The following is a 21883-nucleotide window of genomic DNA, read 5'->3' on the forward strand; positions in this document are numbered from 1 at the left end:
TTTTATAATTTTTCGGAATTCTGATATTGTTCGAATTCCCAATTATATTTTTGGGCACAAATACACTACAATCGGTAGTTATTTCGTGTACTTGCTTTTTATTTGTTCTTGCTTTTTATCGTATTGTTACGAATGTAACTGATAGGTTTAAGTTAGTTTAGTTTAATTTCCGTTAATTTAAAAATTTGAATTGTAACGTAAAGTTTTTATTACGCAGTTACTTTATTTAAGCAACAACAACTACCATGTAGAACTCTCTTCATCATTCTAGTCGTTACATTACCTTTTGTTAATGTTCTTTTGTTTGTTTTGTTTTGCAACAATAATGTAATTATCGTTTAGTTCCTACTTCTTGTATTTCGTGTAGTTGTTTGTTGTTGTAGTTACGTCATTACTGTGCTTGTATGTATGTGAGTATGGATGTTCGCTTAGTGCGAATGTGAGTCTGTGTGTTCGCTGCACAGATTCGAGTTGTTGCCATATTTCTAGATATTTCTAGACCAAGGATATTTTGGGTATAAATAGAGTTACGAATGGCAACATTGAGTTGAGTTGTGTTTTAAGCGTTGAACTGAACAGATCGGTTAAAGAATAGCTGCGTGCTAACTAGAGACTTGCTTTGTGCTTAGTAATTAAAGTCGGTTACGAATAAGTGTAATAAAGTAAATAAAGCATTGTAGAAACGTAATCTAAAACGAACCCTGTTTTATTTGGTACAAATCGTATCGGGGAATAAAACAACGTCTACACGGAGATTAGTTAAATCTAATTCCGTAACAATTGGTGTCAGGAAGCGAGATTACGATAATCCTACAATGAAGATGAGGTTCAAGGATCTACGAAAGGAAGATTTGAAGAAGGAGCTAAGTAAGTTGGAGTTGTGTTCTACTGGCAACAAGGCCGAACTACAAAAACGCTTGTTGGAAGAGTTCGGGCGCCGTGGAATGAACATTGACGAATATGAGTTTGATATTAGAGATGAAACTTCAGACGCGGTTCCGAGTTATACGGAGGTTGCAAAAGTTATTGCAGTAACGTTGGCGAAGGAATTTAATAAGAGAATGGAAGAGGAATCTATTGCAATAAATGAAAGCTTCAAATGTCTGACGGAGGAATTCGACGAAAAATTGGAAGAATTAGAGGCGAAAATCAGCGAAAGACTCGATAATATTACGCAAGTTATTGGAAAGCGATTCGAGGTTATGGAAAACCATTTAAAGAAATTGGATAGGCAATTTCTGGCCCACGACGAGAAGATTGTGAATCTGGAAAAGAAAATGTCTGAACTGGAAATCAAAGGAGGACCAGTGCGAGTTATTGATAACACTCTGAAAATCAAGCCTCCTGAATTCGACGGATCTACATCGTTTGATGTCTTCAAATTACAATTCGAGGCGGTGTCTTCGAGAAATTCGTGGAACGACAACGACAAGGCGGTACGACTACTTATGGCATTGAAGGGCGGTGCTGCTGACGTATTACAGAATATTCCCGCCGCTTCTAGAAACAACTATGGAGATATAATTGCAGCTCTCGAACTAAAGTACGGTGGCGGACATAAGCAAGAGACAATGGTGAAACCTCAGGCTTGCAATGTGCGGAAGCTGGAAGTTGAGGACAACAATCCTCAGACCGTTGTCGAACTAATGAAAGATGCACTAATGCAGGTAATAGATAAAGTGAAACGAAGGGCTGGCAAAACGAGAAGGACTTGCTACAACTGTCGGAAAGCTGGACACATTGCACGAGAATGCAGATTGCAACGACCAAGGACCAGATCCGCCTCACCGCCTTTGAAAAGCGAAGACCAACTTGTGGCTAAGAATCCGAAAAATGAGACATCAGGTGAATCAAAAAAAGTAAATTCCGTCAATCACGAAGCGCCGCTGGCAGATGATGAAAACGATGGTCCCACAATCTCTATAGCCATAGTCCAGCAGGAGAATCACAACTTAACAGCTAAAGGCTTTATCAATGGTGCATTACGTACCTTGACATTGGACACCGGTGCAACAAAGTCCATTATTAGACCGGATTTGGTAAAAGGGAAGGTATTGCCGTTAAATGGAGTCAAATTGCGAACGGCCACAGGCGAGACTACAACAGTACATGGAAAGGCCTACCAAAGGCTGAGCATGGGTAGAAAATCTGTAAATCTCGATTTTATAGTGGCCGATATTGTGGACGAAGTTATACTTGGCGTAGACTTCATGATTGCCTTCGATATCAACCTGGACATAAAGCACCGTGTGATGACTTGGTCCAATGTGGAAATACCGATAAGTGTGGGCTACAACGAGAAAAGCAAACATCGCCCAAAGGCAGAATCCGGCGAGATCGCTGTCGATGTCCGTACGCTGAAGGTGGAAGCCGCGGACAATTGGCCCGTAGGAAAGCGGAAAAATCCAGCAACGAGGACGAGAAAGAGAAGATGTACGTCGAGGAAAGGTCTATCGAAAAGCGGCCGTACAGCAAGGAAGGGCAAGTCCGAGGAAGACCAGGTGGCACTTAGGAAGGTGACCACGAAGAAAGAAGGTATAGCATCGCGATTCCTGGAGAGAAAGCAACGTCGTCCAGAAGAGCAAAAGACCAAAGCTGACGCAGTAAAGGGTACATCTAAATCGGTTGCCACCACTACGGAACGAGAATTGCGTCTAGTCAAGAGGAACAGGCTTAAGCGGGAGGCAGTGTTACCAATGCCCATACCACCGAGAGGGAACTGTGCCTATTCGGGACGAACAGGCTTAAGCGGGAGGCAATGTTACGAATGTAACTGATAGGTTTAAGTTAGTTTAGTTTAATTTCCGTTAATTTAAAAATTTGAATTGTAACGTAAAGTTTTTATTACGCAGTTACTTTATTTAAGCAACAACAACTACCATGTAGAACTCTCTTCATCATTCTAGTCGTTACATTACCTTTTGTTAATGTTCTTTTGTTTGTTTTGTTTTGCAACAATAATGTAATTATCGTTTAGTTCCTACTTCTTGTATTTCGTGTAGTTGTTTGTTGTTGTAGTTACGTCATTACTGTGCTTGTATGTATGTGAGTATGGATGTTCGCTTAGTGCGAATGTGAGTCTGTGTGTTCGCTGCACAGATTCGAGTTGTTGCCATATTTCTAGATATTTCTAGACCAAGGAGATTTTGGGTATAAATAGAGTTACGAATGGCAACATTGAGTTGAGTTGTGTTTTAAGCGTTGAACTGAACAGATCGGTTAAAGAATAGCTGCGTGCTAACTAGAGACTTGCTTTGTGCTTAGTAATTAAAGTCGGTTACGAATAAGTGTAATAAAGTAAATAAAGCATTGTAGAAACGTAATCTAAAACGAACCCTGTTTTATTTGGTACAAATCGTATCGGGGAATAAAACAACGTCTACACGGAGATTAGTTAAATCTAATTCCGTAACAGTATAGTGCCGTTTTGCTAATAAATTTGTAAGTTAAATGGTAATTCAGGGATTTTGAATATAGTTTTAAATTTCCTATTACTATTTGCTTTTGCAATTTGAATATAGTTTCAAATTGTGGGTAAATTAAATGGTAATTTACATATATTTTGGAATTTAAATATTGTTTTAATTTCCTATTGTGGATTCTTAGGTTGTTCCTAGACCCTTAGAGTTGTCAATTGCATTTTTTGTTGATTTTCGTTAGAATAATTTGATGCAATTTGTGGGATTTTGAATATTGATTCAAATTTCAGATTTCCGATTTTAAATCAGCACGCTACAATTGGTAGTTTGAGAATTTATCCTTTTGTGGAAAGTAATATATTTAATACACCTTCACTTTTGCTATTAAATTTCATTCACCATTTTGTTGGTTTACTTTGTCTTTTTTGACTAATATGGCTTTCACTCCTCCATATTTATTAATTCGTGCTTCCAAGTCTATCGTGGCATTCACTGAACACTTCGTTATATTAAAGGAAGACGAACTTGACTTTTATGGTCTCGAAGTTTATTGTGAGAAAATTGAGAAATTGTGGAAGAACTTTCAGGGAATTTTTCAAAAATGCCTCTCTCGTATAGAAAATCCTGAGAAACTTCATTCCATTTATGAGGAGTCGCATCAAAAATATATAAATTGTTCGTCAATAATAAATAGATTGTTATCAAAATTTCGTAGTTCTGCTAAATTGTCCCCGAACACATTGGAAAATAGTTCGGAAGATTCCTTAACGGAGCATCCTGGTGATATTTCTTCGAAAAGCCTGCCGTGTGATGCAAATGTTAAAGACCTGAGTTTGTCGACCCACACTTCTCGTGATGTGGGTACACAGGCGTCTAGCTCTACAATATTGAGTATTGGGAATCCTAGAGTAGGCACAAACTTTGTTGATGATCTCCCAAAATTTGATAGCATTCATAATCTTGCGTTACCTCCTTTGGATATTGAAGTTTTCGATGGAAACATTCTAAATTGGCCCACTTTTAGAGATTTGTTTAGTGCGGTTTACGTAAATAACTCCCAGTTGACAGATATTGAACGCTTGTGTCATCTGGTGAGTAAAACTAGTGGTGAGGCTCGAGAAATCGTCTCGAAGTTTCCTTTAACTCATCAGAGTTTCGATCTTGCGTGGAATGCATTGAATTCCACTTACGATAATCCACGATTGCTGGTACACAGCCAATTAAAATCGTTGTTTTCGCTACCTGCGTTGGATAACGAAACTAGTTCGGGACTAAAGTCAATACAACGTGGGATCACTAGTTGTCTTTCTGCAATGGCAATTTATGATGTACCAACGGATAATTGGGATCCGATCGTGGTCTTCATTTGTTTACAAAAATTCCCTAAGATCACACACGCTTTATGGGAGCAAAGTGTGACAAATAAGTCTCGTCTTTCAACTTGGAAAGAATTAGATGCATTCTTGACAGAGAGAATTCGAACTCTTCTGTGTTTGCATGAAATGAGAAGTGTTGGCACTTTGTATAATTCGACTTGTAAAGTGTCTTCTAAATCTTGTACTTCTTCTCCTCACTCTTCTCCCAGTCCCAAATACTGTTCGACATCTTTTCGCTCGTCTTCTAATTCTTGTTGCGTTCTTTGTGCAGAGCAACAACACAAATTCAATGTTTGCCAGCGGTTTGTAAATTGTACGCCGTTGGAAAGATATAAATTGGTCAAAAGACATCGTTTGTGTGTGAATTGTCTTCAAAAGGGACACGAGGTCAAAAATTGTAATAGTCGTTCTTGTCGCAAGTGCAATCAGAGGCATAACACTCTATTGCACAGAGATCGCTCTATGGTGAGCAGTCCGAGTCAAATTGTGACTCCCAGAAGTTCGAAGTTGTCAGCTTCAGCTTCCACCTTTCGGCCTAGAACTCTAAATGGTAGTTGTACTTCTTCCTCAGCTTCTAGCATTCCTTCGACATCGGTAGATAATGTAGTTCGACAATCCTTCCACGTCAGGCAGAAAAGAAAAGTTCTATTGGGAACAGCACTGGTGAATATCGTTCATCGGGGAGCTTCTTTTCCTGCTAGGGCGTTGATCGACCCGGCTTCTGAGTCGTCTTTAATTTCGGAAAGACTTCAGAAGGATCTGAAACTCCAAGTTCAATCCACTAAATCGACCATCTCTGGAGTTAATGGGACTGTCGCAGCTACATGTCCTAAAAGTTGTTTATTGAAACTTCGTAGTCGTGGTGACAGGTCGTCCATTTTTCAAACTTCCGCGTTGGTTGTAGATTCCATATCAGGAAATCTTCCAACATTTTCGGTCACTTCGGACCTTAAGGAAGACTTGACAAATATAGTTTTGGCAGATCCTCAATTCGGCGAATCGCGTCCCGTAGATATTTTGATAGGAGCAGATTTGTACCCGAAGATAATTAAAAATCATTCTCTTCGACTTTCGTCTGGTTCACTGCTAGCTCAAAATACATCGTTTGGGTGGATCATTACTGGCCCTGTCACATAAATTGTCAAACAAACATAACGAACGTTAGCTCACGTTGCACTATCGTTCGCAGGGTCCCTAATGGCCCTTTCGTTAGCCAGGTCTATAGTGATCTGCACAACTACTGGGTCCCTAATGGCCCAGTCGCTTGAATGGTCCCTTATGACCATATTTACCGCGGGGTCCCTAATGGCCCAATCGTTTAGTTTGTAAGCCTATCACATGGTCCCTAATGGCCATATTTACCGCGGGGTCCCTAATGGCCCGAGGTCCCTCATGGCCCATCGTTTAGCATGTAAGAATGTTTTTGAAAAAATGATATGCTAAAAAAAAACAAACAAAAAATTGGAAAAAATGTAAAAGGTTATGCTCACGCCTGCACTATACCAATACTGAATACTTACATATGTATATACACTTATATCGATTTTGTTAAAACATTTGGATGTTTCAAGGGAGGCGGCAAATATTTAAGTTAGAATTGATTATTTGATTTAAATTGGCCCTATGAATTGCATAGGCATATTCGTTGAAATCTCCTCATTCCCATTTATTACATCCCTGTAATAGTATGAGAGATTTCAACGAAAATTCACTTGACAACCGCCCTGTTCAAGCATCCATGCAGATGTCGAAACATAAACAAACAAAAGAAGATCGAACATCAGCTTGAATCGCAAGCACATCACCCGCGCTTTTTTGTAAGCATAATACATATCGTTGTATTCTAATTCGCAAAGGTAATATTGTTTACCACGAATAAACACCGGCAAATGAGCCAAACTTTTTACTCATAAAACTATTGTGTTTTATTTTCTTATTCTATTTTCATTGTTACCGACGGCCAAACGCACGCATTGGGCGTACTGGCTCCATTGGGGAGTCTTGCTGCACTTGTTTTCCCCCAAGTCCCTATAGTGCGGACTAAACACAGATGATACCACCTTATTTGCGAGTTGTAAATTTCATCTGACACGTCTAAATGTGAAAAGTATGGGTTAATATTCCAAAAACTAAATATATTGTGATAACCAGGTCTAGAAAACAAAATACATCCGAACTACATTTCAACAAAACACATATCGATACTATACGATATTTGAAAAATTTCACCAACTCCTTTAAGGAAAACAGTGCACTATATGTAATTTGGACTGGTTTTTAGGCAAAAAGTCGATTTTGCACATTTAATAACGCGAGTTTTATAACTTGATTTCAAGAAAGAACATGCCAAATTATGGGGATATGCAATTTGTTTTCAAAAATGTTCAAAATTCCCGGTATAATTCGAAGTAAAAGTCAATATTTCGAAGGCAAAATACATAAAAATACATATTAAAAAAGATAAAAATTATACGCAATTCTAACAAAATTGGTTTGGTAATAATCAAATACATATGTAGATATGCTATTCAGTGGAAAGGTGGCGGTGTGTACTTTCTGTTTTAAGATATAATTTTCTTCAAAATGTTTGTTACAGCGGAAAAAATCGTCATATAGGACACAACCTAGGATTTTTTTACAAAATTATAATTTTATATTATAGGAGGGTTGGCGTTTTTTGTTTGGGATGACGACTTCTATTTTGTTTTTCAAAATAGTCAGGCTTAATCCCATAGTCGTTGTCTTAATATTTTATTAAAACAACTTTAATTTATTAGTGGGAAAAAATTGGCGATGTATACCAAGGGGTAAGGCAGGGAATACTATAGTTTCAGATCTCGCCACAGATCTTCATCAGTTCCCTTATTTCTTGTTTTTCAAAAAGAAACTTTTTATACCCAAGTGTCAATTTTATATTATACTTTTACAAATATATCCAACTTTGTCTGAAATTCTGACACCCACCGGGAATATCTTCAGAAAAGGGTTCTGAATCAACTACATAATATACCGAGGTGCGATTTTTTGCGTTTTTTGAGTATATCACTTTCTTGAAGGTGCCCTCCATGCAGAAAAAATATATATTTTGTTTAATTTTTGATTTGGTGAAGACAATATTAAACACAAAAAAACACCCGATTTGAACTAAAAAGACCATGCGTTGCAAAAATGTACAAAGGTGTCGTGGTCAACATTTTTGTTTATTATATCTGTAATACGTACTAAGTAGGGTTGATGATTGCGCGGTTTATTTGGCCCTTTAAAAAATAGTATTTATAAAGATCTGTTCGCGAATCAACATTTTAAATATATCAATGTTTATAAAAATCGTTTCACGGATCAATATTTTAGTTCATTATAACCTTTTTTGGTTTTAACCGCGTTGATTGGGTTGGAACGAATAAAATAGGCAAAATAATAATAGGGGGTAGGAACAACAACATTTGTTTGTTATATCCGCCGTTCGTTAAAACCGTGTTCGTCTGTAATATACTTATCAAAGCTTACTTTTACATATATATTTAAATAATTAAAACAGTGCTTAAATTCGATTGTGCTTAAAAGCGAGTCTGTTATTTTGCAATTTTTGTTCGTTATAATCGTAGTCATTTTAAGAAGTTAAATGTGTGTACAAATATTAACAGCCCTATTCTGAACATTCCCATGGGAACTGTTTCCCATGGGAGCGAAATTTCCCATTCCCACGTTTTCCATATTCTCAACGACGTGGGAACATCAAATCATGGGAATTGAATTTTCGAAATTCGAAATTAGTTACACCAAATTATGATAGCATACTTTTAGGGGGCTGTAATTTTGTTTTGTAATACAAAATGCATTGAATTCGCGGTTTTTGAATTAGATTAGCAAAAGGACAACTTAATTCAACAACCGTGCATTGATTTATGGATTTTTTAAGTGAATGGAGTCAACGATGTGTGATGTTGTTCTAATAAGCACATTTTCTTCAGATTGTGCGAATTGGTGTAAGCATTTTTTAATTAGTAGGCAAACATAATTTTTATGTAAAAAGTAATAGGAACTTTTTAAGTTTGTAACGAATTTAAAAATTGTATGTTGATACCGAGTAATTTTAGTTAGGGGTTTAACGAGTATATCGCTAGTTTTACTTATTCCTAATGGTCGCTAGAACTCGTATTTTGCATATTTTTAAAAAAAATTGAAAAAGATAAGTTCGGATATTTTTCTCGATTATTACATATTTTTGCTTGTTATTACATATCGTCACCATAAATATCCGAAGACGTATCTCAAAAAAAAAAAAAAAATAATAATAATAATAATAAAATACGTTTGTGATTGAATCTAAAACTAAAACACATGCCCTTGCAAAATTTCAAGCTTCTACGTTCAAAAATAACGATCCTATTCAAGAAAAGGCATTTCGGAAAATGGAATAGCATTGCAATAATTTGGCATATATGTATGTACGCCTGTGATCTTTGTCGTGTCGTTGAGGAGACTAACACGTTTTCAATAGAACGTTGGTCGTCTGATTTAAAAAACCCGAAAGTTATATTACGAAAATGAATAAAAGTTGTAAAGATTGTATATTATGGTTATTTTCCAATATATTTTAATAATTATTGCCAAAAATTCTTTTGAAATTGATTTGTTTTTACTTGTTGTTCTGCGTTAATAGAATCAACCATGACTCTTTTTCTCGTATTTCAATACATATGGTCTGTTCCAGAACTGCAAAAATCTACTAATTTTTACTACTTTTCTTGTTTTGTTCGATAACATAAAGGAAAATTTTTTATCGGTGTAAAACATGTTAGATTCTTGCAGGTTTTTGTATCATATAAGAATATGCAAAATCCGAAGTCTACTAATGACATATTTTACAGTACATTTTGTATGCTTTTATTAAGCAAACACATGGCGATTATAAATATTTGCAACAATTTTGTCGTGTAGATGTCTTAAAATATGAAATTTCATAAAAATATGATATTTCTTGATTTTTTTTTTCAAACTCCCACACTGTTTGCTGGGGAGATTTTTCCCACAAAAAGACACAAAATTCTCCCACAATTCAAGATAGAGAATGTATACTTTTTTCCCATGGGAACAAATTCCCAATTCGAACTTCATTCAGATTGAGGGGAGATGGGAAATGGGAAAAAAACTCCCACAAAATTTTGTTCAGAATACGAAAATGTGGGAATGGGAAAAAATTCCCAACTCCCATGCGTTCAGAATAGGGCTGTAAGAAAAACTCTTTGGGAACTCAAAACTTTGTTCGCTATAGAAGTAGTTTGTTATAACCGATTTTCGATATATCCGAATTCTACTTTATAATTCTTTGTTTTATCTTACTTTTGCATATAAAACATTAAAATTGTATAAAAAGTACATAAGTCCGTCGCTATTAATTTTTACCTCAAAAACAGGCCAAAATGCCTATGGTAGAGTGTTACAAAGTCAATTTTAAGAGCTCCAGCCAGATTGGCTATATTTAGGTAAATATCTTGAATGCAGGTATTTTGATGGGTTTTCCTCACCTTCGAATTATATGAGCTGAGCATTTTCAGCAATCTAACTGAATGGATCAAAATCTTCCTTGAAAAAGTGTCGAGATAAAATGGGAATTCCACACATCGCGTTGTGAAAAAATTCTGAGTTCAGCATTCTTAAGTGCCTACTTATGATCTAATTAAGCGGTCATCCAGTCAGTTTTAAGAGGCAGTTTTTATCGAATTCCGACTGTCCAACATTTTGGTTGTTGGACGTGGATGTCCGACAAACATGGCGATTTTTTTCGATTTCCGATCAAACACTGTTGTTGTAACAGTGTTTATTATTGTATGTTTGTGTGTTCGTTCTGCTGCTCAATCTGGCTATGGGTCTATCTCCAGTTCCATGAAAGTGGCTGCTTGCGGCAACGCTGCTGTGGTAGCAATTTCAATTTTTTACTACATGACTTCAGATTCGCCAAACTTGTGTCCAATTCCATTTTAACCTTACCACTATTGATTTCTACGCTAATTAATTGTTTGCTACCTGTCTTCGTAGTAACCAGATTCATTCTTTGAACAACGTTGTTGTTGTCATCATCCATCACGGGCTCCTCCGACTGCACAAATCCTTGATTTTTATACATTTGCAGTGCGACTGGTTTTGTCCATCTGTAGCACTTCACATTAAGAAATTTGCAGGGGTCTCTGGAATGCTGTCTACACATCCGTAACACTTGGCTCGTAACTCATTTTTGTGTGGGTTTCGTGCTTTAAATCTTGGAATATCCTTTGTGTTCGTCGCTTTATTCTTTACCTTAAATGGTTCAATTGAAGCCAGCACCCGCTACGCTTTTCATTTCCAGTAATGTCATATGCGACGCTTGCAATCGCTGAGCAATTTCATACGCTGTTTTAAAACTTTCTGGCTCCTTTTCAATTATCTGGGTCACATATGCTACCCGACTCCAATAATGTGGATTATACAGCCTTATTTTTTGCTCAAATTGTAAACTCTGTATAGACCGACTGACAGTATTTAACTACGTCTCGTCGGTGATTAGGCTTTGCTGTAAAACTCACGAATTTTAAATAAACTTAAAACAGATTAAACATAACAGACTATTTTATAAATTACATGCCCGATATTTACATAATATTGTAGTCGAATTTGGTAATGAACACACCCATTGTGTAGTCGTATTTAGTAATGAACACACCCATTGTAAATAATACACTTATCGATAGCATTTAGTACGATAAAACACAACAATGTATTTGTAATCGATATGTACACTAGTATAGAGAACTGAGTATGATGAAATAAAATGAAAAGAAGCCATTCTTGGCGTACCCTCTGAAAAGCTAACAACTCAGGTGTGACAAAGAACCCGTCGGCGGAAAAAACTGAATGGTGAAATTAAATTAAAACGCAAAAGAACAGGAGTGAAAAAAAAAACTGAAAGAAAAAGGAGAAATTTAGTGAAACTAAGCGGAGAACTAGAAGAAAAAATAGATAGTGAAAAACTCTAAGGAAAAGAAAAACTAAAATTGAAAAAATGTCTTGTGAAAATTTAAGAGAAGAGCTAAGAAAACTCGGCATCCAGTTTCCAGAAACTGCCACATATATGCAGCTACGAGACTTGTTGAAGGAGGTGGTTGGTGGGCCGGCAGAAAAAACTGCCAAGAACAAAGATATGCCCGGTGAAACCAACACACAAACAAACGAACAAGCTAGCGGCAGCAACCAAAACGAGCAAGCAGACATTTTTGAACGAGCCAGTGGCAGCGCCCAGACAAGCCAAAACGAGCAAGCTAGTGGCAGCGCCCAGACAAGCCAAAGCAAGCAAGCAAACACACACACACAGACAAACGAACATGCGGGTACATCCAACAAGGCAAGTAAGGCTGATGAAAACGAAACACAAGCCAAACTACGCTTGCTACAATTGCAATTCGAAATAAGCGAGCTGGAAACAAAAAGTGGAAAACCGAAAAGCTATGTAAGTTTCGTGGACATCGAGAATGCCCTTGAAAAATTCAGCGGAGATAATGAGTACAATATCTCAAAGTGGACAAGAGAATTCGAAAAGATTACTGCAGTGATGGGATGTACCGCTGCGGAACAGTTTGTGTTTGCTAGAAGGATGATGACGGGCAGCGCCAGCTTGTTTTTGCGCTCTTCGAAGGCCACCACTTGGAAAGAACTTAAGGCAGAGCTGACTGGTGAGTTCAAAAGAACAACAGGGGTAAAAGAGGCCCTAAAAACTTTGGAGGAAAGAAAATGGGAGAGACAAGCCGAAAGTCTCCACCGGTATGTATTGGCCATGCAGGAGCTGGCTGAAGAGGCGCCTATCAATGAAGCCGAATTGATAGAGTTTATCGTGGAAGGCATGCGGGACAAGACGTCAGCAACAGCGATGTTCCTCAACGTGACGTCACTCGAGGTATTCAAGCGCAACATTCCACGCTACGAGAAATTAGTCCGGGAGAGAAGCCAACGCCGTTTGGCCGCAGGGGCTAAAGAAAATCTAAGTGAGGTGAGATGCTACAATTGCCAAAACTTTGGGCACTATGCCACATCATGCCCAAAGCAACCCAAACCTAAAGGTGCATGCTACAAGTGCGGACAGCAAGGGCACAGACCACACTGCCCACTCAGAGCGGTAGCAGCAATGGAAGATGAAGAGGAGCGGGAAGAAGTCACATGGAACATGCAGGTAAGAGTAGTCTTTGGGTCCCCTTATTCAGAATCTAACATCAAATTTATTTATTCTCTTATCGATACTGGTAGCCCCTGCAGCTTCATAAATAAAGTAGAGTTGGGCAATCTCGTTCAATTGAACGATCCGGATCACTAACGGCGAATGAGTAACAGTATAAAAACCAACGTGTGAAATTAAGTATACGCAATTTTGTCAATGAAATTATCGGTGTCCATTGAACGAGATAGTGATCCGGATCGTTCAATTGAACGAGATTGCCCAACTCTAAAATAAAGACGTTATCTACTCCATTCACCCAGAGGCTAGAATTGAGGAGGAAAGGGTGTCAAAATATAAGAGTTTAGATGGGGAAAAACTGAAGACCTGCGGGAAGAAAAAAGTAATAATAGAATTTCATGGGGAAAAGAAAGAAATGAATTTAAACATACTTAATGAAAAAGCGCCTTGCTCCCTAATATTGGGGAGAGATTTTCTAAATCTTTTTAATATCATTTTAAGTGTAAAACACAAAAACCTAAATACAAACAAATGTAATAGTAGCCCTAAGATATTTTTTGGTATGGACTCCACAAATGAAGACAAGGTGGAGCCAGAAAAAATAAAAAATGAAATCATCGGAAAACTGTGCAGTGTTTCTTTAAAAAGGGGAAAAGAAGGTAGAAGCCGGTTGAAGAGCACATAGGAGCACTGGAAGAAATTAAAGAGAATTTCGGAAATTTAAAGAGTGACCATGAGAAAACTGGGGGAAACTTGAAGAGGGATATCGGACAGACGGAAGAGAACGTATATGATTTTGGAAAAGAGAAAGAGCAAGTTCAAGAAGATTTTAAAGAAAATAATGGGGAACTAATTATTAAAGAAAATTTTAAAGAAGATAATGAAAGCCTGATTATTAAAGAAAATTTTAAAGAAAATAATGGGGAACTGATTATTAAAGAAAATAATGGAAGCCTGATTATTAAAGAAAATTTCAAGGAAAATAACGAGGAACTGAATATTAAAGAAAATTTAAAGAAAACAATGAAAACTCGATCATTAAAGAAAATTTTGAAGAAAACAACGGGGAATCGATTATTAAAGAAAATTTCAAGGAAAACGAACGGAAGCAAATTATTAAAGAAAGTTTAGATACTTTGCAGAATGCAAATAAGAATGAAGGGTGGGAAAAACAAAAAGGGGAATTCCAACAAAACTTATGGGAAGAAGTTTGTAAAATTGAAATAGATAACCAGGAGGAAACATGGAACATAAATCCGCAGTTGGAATTGAGGGAAAAGAAAGAGATTCAGGATATAGTAAAGGAGGGTTATTTTAGGAAACTGGAAGATAACCCGAAGGAAGCAGATTATAAGGCCTCCATATTAGTTAACTCAGGAAATATAACTTATTGCTCGCCTAGAAGGCTATCCTTTGCAGAGAAAGGGGAGGTTAATAAAATTATCACAGAACTTTTGGACAAAAAGATTATACGACCCAGCAATTCGTCATACGCATCCCCTATCGTCCTCACTAAGAAGAAGAGCGGGGAAACAAGGATGTGTATAGATTATAGGGCCCTTAATAAAATCACAGTTAGAGACAATTATCCGTTACCGTTAATAGAAGACTGCTTGGAATCTCTCGAGGCAAAAGCATGGTTCACCATATTGGACCTGAAGTCGGGATTTTACCAAGTCAGACTGGAAGATGAATCCGTTAAGTATACGTCCTTCGTAGTACCGAATGGACAATATGAGTTCTTGAGGCTACCATTTGGGTTAAAAAACGGACCGGCTATATTCCAAAGATTTATTACGGGGATATTTCAGGACTTTTTAGAAAACAACGAAATGGTTATATACATGGATGATATCGTGATAGGGTCGAAAACACTGAATGAGCACATACATCTATTAAAAAGGGTTATGGCCAGACTAGCTGAGTACGGACTAAAGATAAAAATCCAAAAATGCAGATTCGCGTTTAATGAAATAGAATACTTGGGATACAAGGTATCCAGAAAAGGCATAGAGCCATCAGAAGAACACGCGCGGTCGATTAAGCAATACCCATTGCCTAAGAACATCAAGGATTTTAGGATTATGCTCCTATTTCCGAAGATTCGTAAAGGGATTTTCCTTAACGGCGAAACCCCTCTACGAATTGACGAAGGACGGAGCTAAATATGAAATTACAGAAGAATGTAGGAAAGCTTTTGAAGAACTTAAGCGGCATTTAACATCCAGTCCGACACTAGCAATTTATAACCCCAAGAGGGAGACCGAGCTGCATTGCGATGCCAGCGCCATAGGATTCGGGTCCATCCTTCTACAAAAACAAGATGATAATGTGTTCCACCCAGTAGCCTATTTCTCAAAACGGACCACAGATGCGGAAAGCAGATACCATAGTTTTTAACTAGAAACGTTAGCAATTGTTTTACTCGTTGAGACGGTTCAGGGCGTACTTAGAGGGAATAAAGTTTAAAATTTTAACAGACTGTAACTCGCTTACATTAACGCTAGCAAAGAGAAATATTAACAGCAGAATATCAAGGTGGGCCCTCGAATTAGAAAACTATAACTACACTATTGTGCATAGGGCGGGAACGAAAATGGGGCACGTGGATGCGCTTTCCAGGATAGAACAAGATAATGATAGGACGGTAGCAACGATAGAATCAGAAGACATTGATTTCCAACTATGCGCGGCTCAGGCGCGGGACAAAGAAATAAACGATTTAAAACTAAGATTAGAGAAAGGGCCGGTAAATGGATATGACATGGTGAACGTGGTAGTTTATAAAAAAGTAAACGATACTATGCGGTTTTTCGTTCCAAAGGAACTGGAAACAGACATAATAAGAAATATTCATGAAAAGTTAGGACATTTGGGGGTGGATAAAGTCTACTTGAAGATGAGGGAACATTACTGGTTCCCGGAAATGAAGCAAAAAATAGAAAAATATAGAAAAGGTTGCGTAAAATGCATCATGTATACTGCACCTCACCGCCCAAATGCGATAGCATTGCACAGTATTCCTAAGGAACCACGACCGTTTCACACAAAAGAGTTCGCGGAGTTCCTGGAAGAGAAAAACATAGACCATGTAAAGGTGGCTGTCCACTCGCCCCAAGCCAACGGTCAAGTGGAGCGAGTGAACAGGACCTTAGTGGGAATGCTAGCAAAATTAAGTGAACCAGTAGGTCACGCGGACTGGGTGAAACAACTGGGGAAAATAGAATTTGCTTTCAACAATACAGTGAACAGGTCTATTGGGGATACACCAAGCAGAGTCTTATTTGGGTTACAAAGTCAATATATTTAAGGAAGGGGACTTTGTGGTGATTAAGAATATTGACACGTCTGTGGGGGTTAACAAGAAATTGCTGCCAAAGTTCAAGGGACCTTATGTGGTGCGCAGGGTGCTACCGAACGATCGATATGTTGTCGGAGACATTGAGAATTGCCAGATCACTCAAATTCCCTACGACGGAGTGATCGAGGCATGTAACATGCGATTGTGGAGAAAGCTCGATGTAGATACGGGGACCCAGGGCTGCTCTGCCCCGTAGTATGTATATAGTATTAGCTTAAGTAGTTTAAGTATATAATCATTTAGCTTAAAAACCTTATCCCGTAGCACATGCTTACCTTAACCCCGAGTGACCGGGGCGGTCACTACTGTCAGGTTGGCCGAGCTGTAGTCGAATTTGGTAATGAACACACCCATTGTGTAGTCGTATTTAGTAATGAACACACCCATTGTAAATAATACACTTATCGATAGCATTTAGTACGATAAAACACAACAACGTATTTGTAATCGATATGTACACTAGTATAGAGAACTGAGTATGATGAAATAAAATGAAAAGAAGCCATTCTTGGCGTACCCTCTGAAAAGCTAACAATATTTATGTCCAACTATCACTATTTTTAATATCGCATATTACGACTATCGTTTATAGCGACCAAATTTCGTCGGTCTACTGATCCGCCGTTATAAGCGATTTTGACTTTATTTACATACTTATACGCAAATTAACAATTTATACATCGAAAGCTTATCCTATAGATGGCGTAGATAGGAAATTCTTCGTAGACACTTTGCATATATAGCTTAGATTATTCCGTTAAGAATCGGTGGTCTATATTTTCTTTTTAAAATTTGACAATGCGTTTAAAACTAATATAATTATTTACAAAAATATGGGGTTAAGTAGTATTGTTAAAACTCAATGATAAGGTACAAGTGACCAGTTGCTCCAATTTATTTGGGTCAGCTATGAAGGTAAAATTAAGTTTAATAATTACAATTCGTATCTCTTTTATTTTATGTGTATTATAGGGGCATATTAAACTCTTTTCCTGATATATTGTCCACACACAAAGGAGCTGTACAGAAACGAAAAGAATGTGAACGACTTGCATCAGAACAGAAGATGAGTAACTCTCAAATGGTAGATGTCAATCGTCGAACGGATATTGTTTCATATGCTGTAATGGCTGAAATGACGCATTTTCGAAAGGAACGGGAATCCCATTTGAAACAAACATTAAAGTCTCTGATCGAGGAACAAATTAAATTCTATACCGGTATTGTTTCTAAGCTGCAAGATGCCTACGCACAGTTCGATTGAAAAATATGAAACATGCATATATGTAATTGCAATATTTTGAAACTACATGTTTTATTCCAGACTCTAAATCTAAGGAGATTTATATTTTTATATTCCTATATATGCACATTTATATAATAATCAGTGTGTGAGAATGTATAATCATATAAAATATTATAAAGAAATATAAGTAATGTATGTACGAACTAAATATTTAACAGGTCATATTGATCTTGCATTGGTTTGAATGAATTCAGGGCACATCGGCAATTCTGTAACTAGTTAATGACAGAATTAATCGTCATTAAGAGAAAATTTCTAAGTGCATTTTCGGTAAGTTAACGATCAAAATAAAGTAATGTAAAAACCTACCAACCAAATGGACCCGCTCTCACAGGGGACCGGTCATATGAAGACAGTAGGGGCTCAACCGGGGAAGGCCAGTAAAGCTGACCCAGGTCTGATGCCCCCACGGTCTTCAAATGACAGGACACCGAAGCCAGCGAGCCTAGAAGGGGTGATCGCCCCGGAGAATCTTCGAGTGGCGATCGTCAATAAGGCTGATCTAGATGGGAGGATCAGCGATACTCACTGGATCACAGTGGAACGCCTTCTAAGGAAGGCCATCACCTCCGATGAGGTAGACGCCAGTAAGACCGGCTTCGGCAGGGCGGTTATCCAAAGGGGAATCAGAATCCTCTATTGCCAGGACGAGGAGTCGAGAGACTTCCTCATCCAGTTAATAGAGGGTGCTGGTGACCTCTGGGACGGCTGCAGGCTGGCTGCTGTCCCTGTTGATGAGATACCCAGGAGGAGTGTAGCCACAACGTGGGTGCCTCCTCCTGACTCTGATGCAGGGGAAGTAGTCAAGATGCTGAGGAAGCAGAACCGGGGTCTTTCTGTGGACGGCTGGAGGCTCCTCAAGCATTTTAAGGAGAGGGACGGCATGGTGATGCGATTCACCATAGATGATGAGAGTGCAGACTACATCAGATACTGTGGGGGAGTGCTGTTCTTCGGGTCTGGAGGACTTCGGTTCCGGCTCTCGAGGTCGCAGTAAGGTAGTTCAGCAGCATGGCCTTCGGGTGCTGCAGAGCAATCTGCATCACTGTAAGGCTGCGGCTGCTGAACTCCTTCTCTCCCTCACAGACTCTGCAGTAGATATTGCTTTGGTCCAGGAGCCCTATTTATATAAAAATAGTGATGGTGATACGACTGTAGTGAGGCTGGACGAAGATACCGGTAGGGCTTTAGTTCTGGCCTCGGTCTACATGCCGTATGAGGCACCCGACCCACCAAGCGGATTGGTGCGCAAACTGGTGGAGGAGACGACGGGCAGATGCAGGTTAGTGATGGGCTGTGATGCAAATGCCCATCACTTCCACTGGGGAAGCAGAGACACCAATGCTAGAGGTGAGTCCATATTCGATTTTATTTTAGCTAATAATCTACGAGTATGTAATAGGGGTAACACTGCCACCTTCCATAATAGGGTAAGGGAGGAGGTTATTGATCTCACCCTTACAAATTTGGAAGATACAGCCATAGTGGACTGGAGAGTATCGGAGGAGTGCTCTTTTTCAGATCACAGAACGATACACTTTCAAGTCTACCATGGAAGTAAAAGGCAACCGCCTCATAGGAACCCAAGGAGGACAAACTGGGAAAACTACAACTCCCTCGTTTCCTCGAGGTTGTGTGAGTTCCCTGAACCACGCACAACGGAGGAAATAGATGGCCAAGTTGCAGATCTCACGCGTGTCCTCCAGGGTTGTTATGAGAAGTCTTGCCCATTATCTTATCCTGGTAGGAGAACTCAACCAGTCTGGTGGAACAACGAGCTAGCAAAGCTTAGGAAAAATAGCAGGAAAGCTTTTAATAAAGCTAACAGCACCAAATCTGATACCGATTGGAACCTCTACAGAGAGAGTTTCAATCGTATAAAAGTGAAATCAGGAAAGCTAAAAGAGACTCGTGGAAAAGCTTTAGTGAATCCATAGAGGTGGTTAATGCAGCAGCGAGATTCCGTAAGGTGATCTCGAACGACCCTAAACCCTTTGGGAGCATCAAACGGGATGACGGTACCTGGACTAACTCCGCTCTAGAGACTTTAGATCTGTTGACAGGAACACATTTCCCTGGAAGTGAGGATGCCAGCTCGAGTACACCTTGTGTGGACAAAAGAAGGACCCGCACTCCGGGGGATTAATAAGCTACCACAAAATCTCATGGGCGATTAGTACTTTTCAGCCGTATAAGTCTCCTGGACCTGATGGAATCAATCCAGCGATGCTTCAGAACGCACCGACTGGTTGACAACCATTCTTCAGAAGATTTTTAGGGCTTGTTTACTACTATCGCACATACCGGCACTGTGGAAAGAGGTAACAGTGACCTATATTCCCAAAGCTGGGAAACCAAGTCACTCACTGCCGAAGGACTATAGGCCGATTAGTCTTTCCTCCTTTCTCTTAAAGACTTTGGAAAGGTTGTTAGACTTAGAAATTAGAACTTTCTTCAGACGAGACCTCATTAGCGAATCACAACACGCTTATATTAAAGGGAAATCAACAGAAACAGCGCTACATTGTGTCGTGGGTTATATAGAGAAGAATATGGTTGAAGCGAATTTCACCTTGGCTGCCTTTCTGGATATAGAGGGTGCCTTTAACAACGTGAAACTCGAATCCATCCACTCCTCTCTTGAATCGCTGGGTGTCCCCCCTATCCTAATTGATTGGATTGATAGCATGCTTGGAAGCAGGCTTATCAATTCAAATATTGGGGAGAGCTCCATTAGGAGATCTGTCACCAGAGGCACACCACAGGGGGGAGTCCTATCCCCCTTGCTCTGGCTACTGGTGATAAATGGGATACTCAGAGATTTCGACAATCTAGGAACTAAGGTAGTTGCTTATGCGGATGATGTGGTCATCCTGATTAGCGGGAAATTTCTGTCCAGATTGTCTGATTTAATGCAAAGAGCACTTGCCAAACTCTCACGCTGGGCTCACACCAATGGACTTGGCGTGAATCCGGCAAAGACAGAGCTGGTGCTCTTTACTAGGAAAAGAAAGACCGCCGAGTTCGTTCCACCAACACTAAATGGAGTGCAGCTAAATCTTTCTACGGAGGCAAAGTACCTGGGAGTGATTCTTGACCATCAACTTAGATGGAAAAGGAACACGGAGGAGCGCACTAAGAGGGGTCTAATTGCACTCTATTCTTGCAAGAACTTAATAGGTAGGAGCTGTGGTCTGAGACCACATGTCATACACTGGTTGTTCTTGACAGTGGTATGCCCCATTTTGACCTATGGGTGTCTTGTTTGGTGGCAGGCCCTGAACAGCAAGTCCAATTTGTCCAGGTTAGCTACTGTGCAAAGATATGCTTCAGTTCTTATTACAGCAGCAGTGAGAAGCACCCCTCAAGCAGCACTGAGTGCAATACTGAACATCCAGCCTCTGGACATTTCTGTTCAGTATCTAGCATCCCGTAGTGCCTTGAGGCTCAAGGAGCTTAACCTCTGTCGATCCTCTGGGTCTGGACATGCTAGTATTTTACACCTTAGCGGTCTGATCGGACTCAGTGACGTAGGGAGTGTAACTGACTACATTTCGCCTTCGCTGGATTTCGATGCAGCGAAGGTCTCTATCCCTGACAGAAGTGAATGGGAGCATGGCAGGCCACTACCCGATAGTCTTTCCATCTTTACTGATGGTTCAAAGATGGCTGAAGGTACTGGAGCGGGGGTGTACTGTGAGGAGCTGAACATTAGACGTTCATATAAGCTCAATACAAATTGCAGTGTTTTTCAAGCGGAAGTCTTCGCAGTATTGAAGGCCTTAGAGCTGGTAGTAGGACTGACAAATCAAGTAGGTAGGACAGTCACAGTCTACGTAGATAGTCAGGCTGCCCTTAAGGCGCTTGGGTCATATACTATCAAATCTAGGATAGTTCAAAACTGTAGGTCCACCTTAAAAACATGTAATTTAAGCGTTAACCTTTGTTGGGTGCCAGGTCACTGCAATGTTGAAGGAAACGAGATTGTTGACGAATTAGCAAGGCGTGGTTCTCAGTCCTCTGACCTTACGGTAGAGGACTATGTCAGGCCACCGCTCTGCTACTTCCTCGGCAAACTCAGCCAGTTATATGCAGAGAAAACCGTAAGAATTTGGCAAGACGCACCTGGTTGCAAGGTGTCGAAGTCAATCTGGCCGGCAATCTCAGGGCGTAGAACTGCGTCCCTTCTCTCACTTTGCAAGTCGGAAATCAGAATAG

The 21883-nt window shown here is 39.3% G+C and overlaps 1 protein-coding gene across 3 annotated transcripts in view; it reads left to right on the top strand.

Annotated features, from left to right (window-relative positions):
• SH3PX1 (sorting nexin 33-like protein SH3PX1) overlaps positions 1-21883 on the top strand; it is a 161482-nt gene that overhangs the window by 68818 nt on the left and 70781 nt on the right. The window contains exon 4 of one of the 3 annotated variants that reach the window (XM_073982295.1): positions 17332-17813. The exons of the other annotated variants lie outside the window; for them this stretch is intronic. Coding sequence (XP_073838396.1) covers positions 17332-17623 — 292 coding nt within the window. The 3' untranslated portion in view covers positions 17624-17813. Of the gene's footprint in view, positions 1-17331; positions 17814-21883 lie in introns of those variants that run through there. 3 annotated transcript variants of the gene reach the window in all.

The sequence above is a fragment of the Musca autumnalis genome, unplaced genomic scaffold (assembly GCF_047663935.1).
Source record: "Musca autumnalis isolate F117 unplaced genomic scaffold, ASM4766393v1 scaffold_4, whole genome shotgun sequence".
Lineage (NCBI taxonomy): Eukaryota > Metazoa > Arthropoda > Insecta > Diptera > Muscidae > Musca > Musca autumnalis.